The following is a 12,819-nucleotide window of genomic DNA, read 5'->3' as shown; positions in this document are numbered from 1 at the left end:
GGTGGCTTGGTTCCCGTGGGGCAGCCACTCCCACACACACCCAGGACTTGCTCCTGGGCAAGCCAAAGGCGAGACAGGGACCAGCAACCCTGGCAAGACTCTTCTGGGGGAAAGGAGTGTGGCAAGGTCTGTGCGTGCCAGACAGATGACCTGGCCACGGGGGATTAAATGAACATCTCCAAGTGGGCCGCCTGTCCTGTTACCACAGCAACAGAGTTGTCCTGAGGAAAAGGGAGCTTCGGGCCACACGCTGCCGCTGGCTCACTGAGAAGCCAAAGATATTGAAAACATCGTTCCAATTCACGGGGAGCTTAATGGCTTCAAAAACTTTCTGTACAAAGATCCCAGATTCGTCTGAAGGGCTTTTAGATGGAATTATTTTGCTATTCTTCTCCTCCAATTCCTATCTGCTGCCAAAGTCTCCCTCAAAATCTGCAGGCCTGATCAAGGGCGCTCCCTGATTTCAAATTGTCCCACTGCTTCCTCTGGCTTTTGGGATAAAATCCAAACTCTCCAGCGTGGTACTTCTGGAGCTCCTAATTGTGTCTCACCTTGCATCTCCCATCACCTCCCACACCCACCCCTGCCCACTTCAGCCCCTAGCTTCCCCCTACTCTCTGAACACACCACACAGCAGGCCTGTGCACAGGCTGCCTGTCTTCCTGGAATATCCTTTGTCACCTTTCACTCGGATGAATCTCACATCCACGGTGAGCCTCTGTTTTTCCTCTCCCTCTGCCCCTATCTGCTCTTCATCTGACTGCCTTTCCCTTGGAGGAAGGTTCTCATTTTTATGCTGCTGTAGCACAACACCAATACTTATTGCAGGACGTATCACAGTGCATTGGAAATATCTCTTTCCCCTTCTTCAGGAAGCTCTGAAATCAGAGGGAGCAATACTTAAGCTCCATGTAACAGCCCAGAACCCAGTACAGCATCTAGCACACAGCACGCTCTGTTCCAGTGATGAATGACGGTCTGGCTGCCAGGGCAAACAGCACACCGTGAAGGCCATGATGTCTGCTTTGACACAGGAATTCTGAAAAGTGTCTTATGTGCCATTTGAAAAGAGGCAATATACTTAAATAGCAGTGAGGTCAACTGCATGACCTTTCTAAATATTTGCCACACTTCCTGGATTTTAAATAACTTACTGGAATTCTGTCACCTCCACTAGCTTTGTTCATAGTGATGCTTCCTAAGGCCCACTTGACTTCGCACTCCTGGATGACTGGTTCTAGGTGAGTGATCACACCATCGTGGTTATCCAGGTCATTAAGATCTTTTTGTATAGTTCTTCTGTGTATTCGTGCCACCTCTTCTTAATATCTTCTACTTCTGTAACGTCCACAGTGTTTCTGTCCTTTATGGTGCCCATCTTTGCATGAAATGTTCCTTTGGTATCTCTAATTTTCTTGAAGAGATCTCTAGTCTTTCCCATTCTATTGTTTTCTTCTATTTCCTTGCATTGTTCACTTAAGGCTTTCTTATCTCTCCTTGATATTCTTTGAAACTCTGCATTCAGATGGATAAATCTTTCCCTTTCTCCTTTGCCTTTCTCTTCTCTTTTCTCAGCTATTTCTAAGGCCTCCTTAGACAACCATTTTCCCTTTGCATTTCTTGGGGATGGTTCTGGTCACCACCTTCTGTAGAATGTCCCGAACCTCTGTCCATAGTGCTTCAGGCACTCTATCAGATCTGATCCCTTGAATCTTTTTGTCACTTCACTGTATAATCATAAGAGATTTCATTTAGGTCATACCTGAATGGCCTAGTGGTTTTCCCTACTTTTTTCAATTCAAGTCTGAATTTCTCAATAAGGAACTGATGATCTGAGTCATAGTCAGCTCCAGGTCTTGTTTTTGCTCACTGTGTAGAGCTTCTCCATCTTTGGCTACAAAGAATACAATCAATCTGATTTTCAGTATTGACCATTTGGTGATGTCTATATGTACAGTCATTTCTTGTACTGTTGGAAGAGGGTGTTTGCTGTGATCAGTGTGTTATCTTGGGAAACTGTTAGCCTCTGCCCTGCTTCATTTGTACCCCATGGCCAAACTTGCCTATTACTCCAGGTATCTCTTGACTTCCTACTTTTGCATTCCAGCACCCTATGAGGAAAAGGACATCTTTTTTTGGTGTTAGTTCTAGAAAGTCTTGTTGGTCTTTATAGAACTGTTCAGCTTCTTTGGCATTAATGGTTGGGGCATAGACTTAGATTACTGTGATGCTGAATGGTTTGCCTTGGAAATGAACTGAGATCATTCTGTCATTTTTGAGACTACACCCAAGTACTGCATTTTGAACTCTTTTGTTGACTATGAGGGTTACTCCATTTCTTCTAAGGGATTCTTGACCACAGTCATAGATATAATGGTCATCTGAATTAAATTCACCCATTCCTGTCCATTTTAGTTCCCTGATTCGGAAAATGTTGATGTTCACTCTTGCCATCTCCTGTTTGACCACTTCCAGTTTACCTTGATTCATGGATCTAACATACCAGGTTCCTATGCAATACTGTTGTTTATAGCATCAGACTTTACTTTCACCATCACACATATCCACAACTGGGTATCGTTTTTTGCTTTGATTCAGGCTCTTCATTCTTTCTTCTCCACTTTTCTCCAGTAGTATATTGGACACCTACCGACCTGGGGGGTTCATCTTGCAGTGTCATACCTTTTTGTTTTTTCATACGTTCATGGGTTCTCAAGGCAAGAATGCTGAAGTGGCTTGCCATTCCCTTCTCCAATGGACAACATCTTATCAGAATTATGACCCATCCATCTTGGGTGGCCCTGCACAGCATGGCTCATAGTTTCATTGAGTGCTGCACTTAATATGCCAGCAAATTTGGAAAACTCAGCAGTGCCCACAGGACTGGAAAATGTCAGTTTTCATTCCAACCCTAAAGAAGGGCAATGCCAAAAAATGTTCAAACTACCACACAATTGTGCAAATCTTTCAAACTAGGCTTCAACAGTATGTGAACCAAGAACTTCCAGATATACAAGTCTGGATTTAGAAAAGGCAGAGGAACCACAGATCAAATTGCCAACATTCGTTGGATCATAGAAAAAGCAAGAGAATTCCAGAAAAGCATCTATTTCTGCTTCATTGACTATGCTAAAGCCTTTGACTGTGTGGATCACAACAAACTGTGGAAAATTCTTAAAGAGACAGGAGTACCAGACCACCTTACCTGCATCCTGAGAAACCTGTATGCCTGTCAAGAAGCAACAGTTAGAACTGGACATGGAACAACAGACTGGTTCCAAATAGGGAAAGGAGTATGTCAAAGCTATATATTGTCACCTTGCTTATTTAAATTATATATGGAGTATATCAAGTGAAATGTTGGGCCACATGAATCACAAGCTGGAATCAAGATTGCTGGAAGAAATAACAATAACCTCAGATATGCAGATGATACCATCCTAATGGCAGAAAGCAAAGAGAACTAAAAAGCCTTTCGATGAAGGTGAAAAAAGAGAGTGAAAAAAATGCCTTAAAACTCAACATTCAAAAACTAAGATCATGACAAATAGATGGGGAAACAATGGAAACAGTGACAGACTTTATTTTTTGGGCTCCAAAATCACTGCAGATGGTGACTGCAGCCATGAAATTAAAAGATGCTTGCTCCTTGGAAGTAAAGCTATGACAAACCAAGACATCATATTAAAAAGCAGAGACATTACTTTGCCAACAAAGGTCCGTCTAGTCAAAGCTATGATTTTTCCAGTAGTCATTAATGGATGTGAGAGTTGATCATAAAGAAGGCTGGAAAGTGAAAGTGAAAGTCACTCAGGTGTGTCCAGCTCTTTGCGACCCCATGGACTATACAGTCCATGGAATTCTCCAGGCCAGAATACTGGACTGGGTAAGCGCTGAAGAATTGATGCTTTTGAACTGTGGTGTTGGAGAAGACTCTTGAGAGTCCCCTGGACTGCAAGGAGATCAAACCAGTCAATTCTAAAGGAAATCAGTCCTGAATATTCACTGGAAGGACTGATGCTGAAGCTGAAGCTCCAATACTTTGGCCACCTGATGTGAAGAGCCAACCCAGTGGTGAAGACTCTGATGCTGGGAACGATTGAGGGCAGGAGGAGAAAGAGGTGACAGAGGATGAGATGGCTGGATGGCATCACCTACTCAATGGACATGAATTTGAGCAAACTCCAGGAATTAGTGAAGGGCAGGGAAGCCTGGTATGCTGCAGTCCATGGGATCTCAAAGAGTTGGACACAACTGAGGGACTGAATAACAACAATACTTTCTGGAGGACTAACTCCCCTCCCCATCAACATAAAGCTTGGCACAGTGGCTGCAGAGCCTTCTCCATGGAAGAATGAGATATACCCACCTAGCTGACTGCAGTGTTGGCTACATGTCTTGCTTTAAGCAGGGAAATGTGGATGGAAGTAATGCCTGGTGCTTCCAAGCAGAAGCTATAACAGCCAGCTGGTAGTTTGCCATCTTTGCGTTTTTCCTCTCCCATGAGATGGCAATGTTCCAAACAGAGGCTGCTCTGTTGGGCTGGGTCCGAGAGTAAGGACAACATGGGGCAGAGCAGCAACCAGCACAAGACAGACATATAACGTGAGGACCAAGCCAGCCTCTACTGCTGTTGTCCTCCCTGAGATTTGGGGGCTGCTTGTTACTGTTAGAGGAAACCCTAACTGTAGCTGCCTATTCTGTAGGCACCATTTGTGTGAGTTCTTTTATAATAGGAGGTTCTGATAAGGAATGAGGAACTAACAAGACACTACCAACCAGAAGAATTTGGGAAAATTCATCTCAAATGGAGATGCCACATGTCCTACCACCTCCCAGAATCCTTCTTGCTGGAATCCATCTTGGCTGAGCAATGTGTGCACCACCAGGAAGGACCCTGAGTCAGAATGATTGCCCAGAGGCAAGCTGGAAATTAATCCCATCACACGAAAAAAACAAGACTGCGAGCCACATGGCAGAGCAGTCCTCCTGGGCTCCCTTACCTTCCTGCTCTCCGCTCAAGCACCTTTTCCCAATAAAGTTTCTTGCTTTGTCAGCATGTGTATCTCCTTGGACAATTCATTACCAAGTGTTAGGCAAGAGCCCACTTTCAGGCCCTGAAGGGGGTCCCTCCACTTCCGGCAACATTACCAAATAAATATAACAGCCTAAGTTAACTGATACATAAAGGCGAATAGCAGAGCAGCAATCAGTGTACCTCTGGGTTCCAATTCTGGGCCAAGCCATATATGTGACCCGAGGTCTCTTTCCCTCTCCGGGCCTCGGATTTCTTTTTAACAAAATAATGAAGTTTAACTAAATAATCTTCACACTCTTTTTCTGTGCTAGGAAATCTCTCCTTTCCCCTGTCATTTGACCCCTTTTCTTCCTTTTTCTTTTTGGCCACACCAAACAGCTTGTTGGATCTTAGTTCCTCAACTAGGAGTCCACGCCCCAGGCAGGCATTGAAAGCGCTGAGTCTTAACCACTGAAACACCAGAGAATTCTTCCACCCTTTTTTTCCTTCTATCACTTATATGGAATGATTGATATTGGGGATGGGGGGCTTCCTTTAATTTTTTTAGATTAAATTTACATACAGTGATATACATAGATCTCAAGAGTACCATTTGCTGAGTTTTCACAAACATACAACCATGTACTCCACATCCCTAACAAGACATTGAAAGCACATTGTGAATACCCCAGAAAATCCCCTTGTACTTTTCTCAGCCAGAAGCAATGACGACTGTGAGTTTTTTCACCGCTGATTAGTTTTATGGAATGGCTGGTATTTTGAAGTCCTGAACAGATGAACTATCTAGTTCAGGCTGCCTGTTCTCACACTTCTGAACATCAGTCAGGCAAAAAAACAAAGGGAGGTTCTCGGCAGGCCTTGGGGACACTCACCCATGGTTCTGCAAGCTCTCTGATCGTCTGAGCCTCGGCGTCACTGACAAAGTCATGGTAGAGAACAACATAGGGCTCCAGGTGGATGACCTCCTTCCGCACAGGCTGGAGCAGCAGGTAGGGACTGGAACTGGTCTCATAGGAGCAGTAGAGGCTGGGAATCTGGTAGTGAGTAGGCTGAAAGGAAAGACTAGAATCAGCTTAGAAGAAGAAGGGTCTAGAAGTGGAAACCAATTTATGGGAACTCCAGCATAAGAAACCTGAAATTCAGGAGATTCAGAATTCAGTCACTGATGTTGTCCAAGTGAGCTTTATTATCTTTTTTAATGCATCAGTTTTTCCCTTTAAATTGTCCCAATTCTACCTTTTCTCCCATCCCCCAAACTGGTTCCCCCTTTTTCTTCCTGTGAGAAGTGGTACCTGGGAACCCAGGGTCTGACATAATCCCTCGTAGGTGTCCCTGGTCTGCAGGTGGGGCACATTGGGTCTCTGCATGACAGTCTCTGCTACAGCCTGGTTAGGGCTCTCTGCCAAGAGCTTTTCATACTTCAAGACATTTCTGGCCACCCTTTTATTATCTGGGCCTGGAAGAAATCAGCAGGAAAAAATACAAATTAACAGACTAACAAACAGTGGTCCCAGGGAGTGCTGCCAAGGTTTCCTGCAGCTTCACTGTTACACACCACCAGCACCCGGACAACTTCCTATGTCCATGCACAGGAGGATGTAAGGCCCTCACCCCTAGAGCAGGATTAAGCAGGGCCTGGCAGACCTGAAGGAACACTCTTAGACCAAGGGATCATGAGGATGGGGCTGCAGGATAGTGTGATGGTCAGTTTTATGTTTAGGAAAGAAGCTTCAATCATTCATTCACCCGTCCACTCAGTAACTTTCCAGTGACCATGTACCAGACATTGTGCTAGAGGCTAAACTCTCAGAGTTTAGAGTCTCAGAGAAAAGACACATTGACTACTTACACCAAACCCCAAAAGAAAGTGTTATGAAAGAGAAGTCCAGAGAGCCAAAGCCTACGGCAGAGAGACTCGCTCTATTCTTCCCTAGAGAACTGGAAGCTAAACTATTCCCAACTCTACTAGATTCCTCAGAATCCCTGCCTGGCCTAGACACAACAGAGCAGTATGGGACAAAGGTGTTCTAGACTTTGGTTCTAGCCAAGGTCCCGACAGGGATCTTGTGTCTTGTTTGTGCCCACTTTAGGTGCAGATCCGCCATGAGTTGGCAGCTACCCATGGCCAGCTAGCCTCTGCATTATCTCAGTACATCTCGGAAGGAGGCGCTCCATTGCTGTAAGGGTCACAAAGCATCTTTCTCTGAGGAGCTCAATGTGCTTCTAACACTTCCACCATTACCATCATTCTGGCAAATGAGGGGACAGAAATTATCATCCTTTTTTTAACCAAAGGAGAAATAAAGTTTGGAGGAATAGAAACATTGGGCCCAAAATACCAATGAAAATATTGCGAGACCATTTATGGAACAAGGAATTTTAATTTGCTGTGTCTACTTATTCACCTTTAATAGTGCACAATTTACGTTCTCTGGGATATGCAGAGATTTTAATAGTTCAAGCACAAAAAATAGAGGGGCTGGGTTATCACTTTGTCTGTACCACTAACTGTCCACATGTTTCCAGACCACACAGCTACTGCCTTATCCTACTGTTTGCCAAACTATCAGAAAGGAATAACATTACTAAATGGATTCATTAAAAAGTGATACATATTTTTGTGAAGTCCTACAGGAAATACATCATAAATACTGGGTTGGCCAAAAAGTTTGTTTTAACGACCTTTTTGGCCAACCTAATTTTGTGAATGGTTATTACATATCTTAACATATCTAATACATATACATATCTGTAAATACACATATCTGTAACATGTACCTATCTTTTAGTAGCCATCTTATTAAAAGAAAACCTGGGAAGCCCTCTACCACCAAAATTTTAAGCAAAAATACTTAAGCAGAGTTAAGCTAGCAAATCTCTCCCCCAGTTTAACTCTGGTGAAACGCTGCCTGAGAGGGTTGAAACTGAACTCTGTGGCCAGCTGGGCAGGAGGCTTGCATAGCAAAGTGAGCTCCAGTATAAAGAGAAGAATTGCTATCTTTCTGTGAGCAGCCAAAGTGAACAACCCTGCTGAGTCGCTCTCCTTCTTGCACACACAGCTCTCATTGATTGCACTCGTTCCCAGGTCTATTCCCAAAACCTGGATCTTTGAATGTCCCTGAAGAAATTGGCTCCAACCTAGGACTTGATCCCCACTGAAGCAACACTAATACGTATGACTCAACAGGGGTGGAGGAGGAAGGCACACGCTGGTATCTTTTTCTTAGCACTTCCAATGAACTTAAAAACTCCCCCCGGTGCACTGAACAGTATGTTAAAATTTAATCAAAAATTAGAAATGTGCCTTGGATTATGAAATTCGAAAAATAAAAACAGACAGCTATACTTCATTTGCAGGGATGAAAGGCCAAGAGCAAGAGGGATTTCCCACAGGTCTGACCTGTGGTTATCTTTTATCGTTACGTACTGTACAGAAGAAACTCCCGGGAAAGGTTGAGGGCACACAAAACATTTCCTGCCTGTAAAAAAAGAAAGAAAAGGAAAAGAGTGAGTTAACGGCACTGAGGCTATCTCCCCTAATGAATCATTAAATGGATTAAAAAAAACTCTAAAATAAGCTTACCAATAGTAGATAGTAAGACTCACTGAAATGAGCTGCAGACTAAAATGTAGAGGTTCTCTGTCCTAATTCAGGATTTGCAGCCCTGATGCAAATCAGCTCTCCTCAGTTTCCTCATTTACAAATGACTTATTACCACCCTTACCAGGGAAGGGAGAAAAATAAATGAAAATAAACTTTCTTAAAATTCCCTCAAATCTTTCAAAGCATGCAAAACCATATAATTGTAGGGTGTTGTTATTTTGGTATATTTTATTAGTAAATGTTAATATGGAACTGCAACAATCCTACTAAGAATATGATGTGTTCTCCAGGTTCAGCACTTCTGAGAATCCACAAAGTTAGTGAGAGGAAGAAAAAGGAAGAGCTAAACCTGAACCAATCCCACTGCGTAGCAATGGCTCCCCCCGCAGCCATTCAGCCTTGGCCTCCACACGGCTGAAAGCACACACAGGCTTTCCAGACAAGCCTGGGGAACAGAACTCGGGGCGGGTGGGCTGTCATGCTGCTCTGGGTGCTGCGAAATGGTAAGTCACTAGACCTGTATGTCCTTCTGATCATTTCACTTTTCCATGTTTAAAAAATGCATTTTTAATGATAAAAGCAAGAAGAAGGACACTATAAAACATATGAGAAATGGGGGTAAAGGTTCCACTGAAACCCAGGCGTTTCAAAAACTTTGGAACAATACATAGTGTGTACACAGTTACAGTCATATTTATTACACATTTTCATATCCTGATTGTTTCCCTCTACAGTGTAATCAGAAGTACTTTCTATATTTTACATAGTCCTCAGAAACAGCATTTTTTAATTAGTACTTTTCACTGTGGTAAACCTAAATTTACCATCTTAATCATTTCCAAGTGTATGGGTCAGTAGTACTAAATATATTCACACTGTTGTACAAATGACCTCCAGAGTTTTCTCATCTTGCAAAACTGAAACTCTACTCATTAACAACTCCCAATTATCTCCTCCCTGCCTGCCCCTGGTAACCATCACTTTACTTTCTGTCTTTATAAATTTGACTCTTCTAGAAATCTCATATAAATGGAATCAAACTATACTTGTCTTTTTGTGACTGGTTTCACTTAGCATGATGTCCTCAAGTTTCATTTACGTGGTAGCATGTGTTAGAATTTCCTTCTTTTTCTTGTCCATTCACCCACTGATGGATACTTGGAAAGCTTCCCACCTACTGGCGGTTGTGAACAGTGCTGCTATGAACATGTGTGTACACGAGAGATCGCCTTTTTAATGGCTGCATATCATTCCATCCAGAAGCTCCATCACAGACAATCTAACCATTCCACCACTGTTAGGCATATAGATTGTTTCTAATTAATATCATGAATTATTCTGTTCTGTACTTAACAGATGGGTAGTTAATTAATCTATTAATATCTTATAATGTCAGATATTAACTCAGGGTTATAAATTTTCAAACCCTTTGAGATGAAGAAAGCTAAAATATTAATTTTATATATTTTTAAAACTCAAGGGCTTTATCAGGAGATAAAATTATGTTTTATCAAGAACAGTTAGAGCTACTTTTGATATCCCAGTTAAATTTCTCTGGAAATGTGTATAGTAAATAATGTTCAATGAAAAAGGAGAACACACACTTGTGTATATTGTAAAGATAGCTTACATTTATTGAGAACATATGTGCTATGAATTGGGTTAAGGGCTTTACGTATATTAGCTCATTTAATCCTCATGCTGACCCTTTGAGATGAGTGCCAACTACAAACTGGCACTTGCCATGAGAACTTCCATCTATATCCACAAGGATTAAATCACGAGCTGCTGCAGCTGCTGGCTTTCAACACCCCCTGAAAATAGTTCAGGGTGGAGAGCATAAATGAGGCACTCTGTGCACAGGGAAAAACTGGCAGAACAGGTCTTCATACAGGTAGATATTTTCAGAAGCTGATTTTATAAGCCCAATTCTTGCATTTCCTCATATTTAGAAAAGCACTGAAACTTTTCATGGTGACAGCTGCTCCTCAAGACTAACAGAAACCTTCTGCAAAAAAAAAATGTGTGTTTGATTGCATGCACTCCCCTTTCACTAAAATCACATATATACTGACCTTCCCCCTAACCTCTTTGAAACAGTTTCTCAGAGCTATCTGAGGTGCTGTCTCCAGGGCTACCGTCCTCATTTTGCCCCAAATAAAACCTGATGCAAAACTCTCACATTGTGCATTTTTTTAAGTCAACAAAGGGTAGCAGAATATGCCATCCTCAAATATGCTTCTTTGGCATAAGGATTATTTTGAGCTAATTATTTTGAGAAACATCAGAGAAGTTTTTTAAACCAGAGTAGAAGCTACGCTTTCATAAGGGAAATTTATATTTACAATGGAAATCTCCTTTTGTGAGGGTTATCTCCCCCATGTACCTGAAAGAGAAGGATGACTCTACATCAGAAGAAAATCTTACCAATGGAGAAGGCACCCTAAATCTATTGGTACCTAACAGCCTTACTCTTGCTTGCTTGGTCTGGTCACCTCCCAGAACTGGCCCCCCCATACCTTTCCTTCTTTTGTCTTTAGCTGGATGCATCATATTTAAGATTAAGGTTTAGATCCTCTCAGAGAGTTACTCATCCCCTGCCCCCCAATATCTCCCATGTCTACAGGAGGTATACATGTTGGTTAACTTACGTTTATTGTTCCTCTTATTAATCTGTCTTATATTACAGGGAGGGCTCAGCCAAAAACTCAGAAGGTTACAGGGAAAATTATTTCCACACTCCCACATTATCATTATTATTCCCCTTTAAAGATAAGAAAATTAGGGACTTCCCTGGTGGTCCAGTGGTTAAGAATCTGCCTTCCAGTGCAGGGGACACAAGTTCAATCCCTGGTCGGGGATCTAAGATCCCACATGCTGCAGAGCAACTAAGCCCACAGGCCTCAACTACTGAGCCTGTGCACCAAAGATCCCAAGTCCAGCAATTAAAACCCAATGCAGCCAAATAAACACATAAATAAAAGTAAATAAGTATTTTTTTAAAAAAAGTAGAAAGAAGAAAAGTCTGATCATGGAGGAAAACTGAAGCTTTAAAACAAAAAGAAAGAAAATTAAGGTCTAGGGAGGTAAGTAAGTTACCCAAGTTTTCACAGAACTTGAACCTAGGTCTGCCTGACTTCAGAGCCTACAGTTTAGTTACTACACACAGTTTCTCATTATTTGTAGTTACTGAAATGATTTTTTACTAAAACATATCCTGAAAATGTATTAAATGATAGTACTACATATAATATGATATATTATACTTTTTGTGGTGTATATAGATACACAATTTTATATGATAATGAAAAATCCATGAGGAACATTTATCCCTAATTTACTAGTGGTAAAAGGGGAACCAGAAATTGCCTATAAGACAATGCCAATGTGTTTTATTATGGTGGCATAAACACACACACACATGCACACACACACTATAAGGGCACAAAGAAGGAGAGTCTGAGGGGTCTAAAGAGAATTAAAGAAGGCTTCACAAAATAGGAGACATTTGAGCTACACCTGGTAAGATGAATAATATTTACCAGACAAAGCACAACTGTAGAATGGGAGAGTTTCCAAGTGAGAAGAGGAGAAATCTAAGTTACCATAGGGGAAAAAAACCCAAAACTATTAGACATTGTATCTAAAACTCTATCTTTCAGAATGGGCTGCTTTAGTTTATCTTCTCTGAGTCTCCATATCAATTCTCCATTTCCTTCTATTAAAATTCAATTACTTCTCACCCTTTATTGCATCACAGTGACTCTATTTCAGCTTTAATAGCAATTAAGCAGGAGAGATAGGAAAAGCACCCTGGAAAGTTTTACATCAAAGAGCCAGGAACTTCTATGAGAAGAAAAGGGCCATTTGCAGCACTGAGAATAAATCTGTCCTGGCAGCAAAACACAGGTTTGGACCACCCACATCCTCCTCCCTTTCTCAGGAAAAGGGGGAAAGAAAAAGGAATGTGTGGAGCAGAAATGGTTTATTAGTTTTGGAAACCCTAGGGAACTGACTCTGTAGTGATTTTTCCAGCCTATTCTTAAAGACTGTACAACTCTGGCGGACGTGGGGTTAGGATGGCAGCTCCCACAAGAAGAGAAATGAGCTTTCCAACAGATCACAGGTCGATGGTGCCAATGAAAAACAACACCTACAGGAGGCAATGAGCTGATGC

The 12,819-nt window shown here is 42.0% G+C and overlaps 1 protein-coding gene across 3 annotated transcripts in view; it reads right to left on the bottom strand.

Moving 5' to 3' along the window:
• P4HA3 (prolyl 4-hydroxylase subunit alpha 3) overlaps positions 1-12,819 on the bottom strand; it is a 72,699-nt gene that overhangs the window by 44,274 nt on the left and 15,606 nt on the right. For all 3 annotated transcript variants that reach the window (XM_006073307.4, XM_044929381.2, XR_328843.4), the window contains 3 exons: positions 8,466-8,517; positions 6,331-6,494; positions 5,911-6,087 (listed from right to left, as the gene is read on the bottom strand). In XM_006073307.4, coding sequence (XP_006073369.3) covers positions 5,911-6,087; positions 6,331-6,494; positions 8,466-8,517 — 393 coding nt within the window. The remainder of the gene's footprint in view (positions 1-5,910; positions 6,088-6,330; positions 6,495-8,465; positions 8,518-12,819) is intronic.

Source organism: Bubalus bubalis, chromosome 16 (genome assembly GCF_019923935.1).
Source record: "Bubalus bubalis isolate 160015118507 breed Murrah chromosome 16, NDDB_SH_1, whole genome shotgun sequence".
NCBI lineage: Eukaryota > Metazoa > Chordata > Mammalia > Artiodactyla > Bovidae > Bubalus > Bubalus bubalis.
This window is presented reverse-complemented; position numbering and strand designations above follow the sequence as displayed.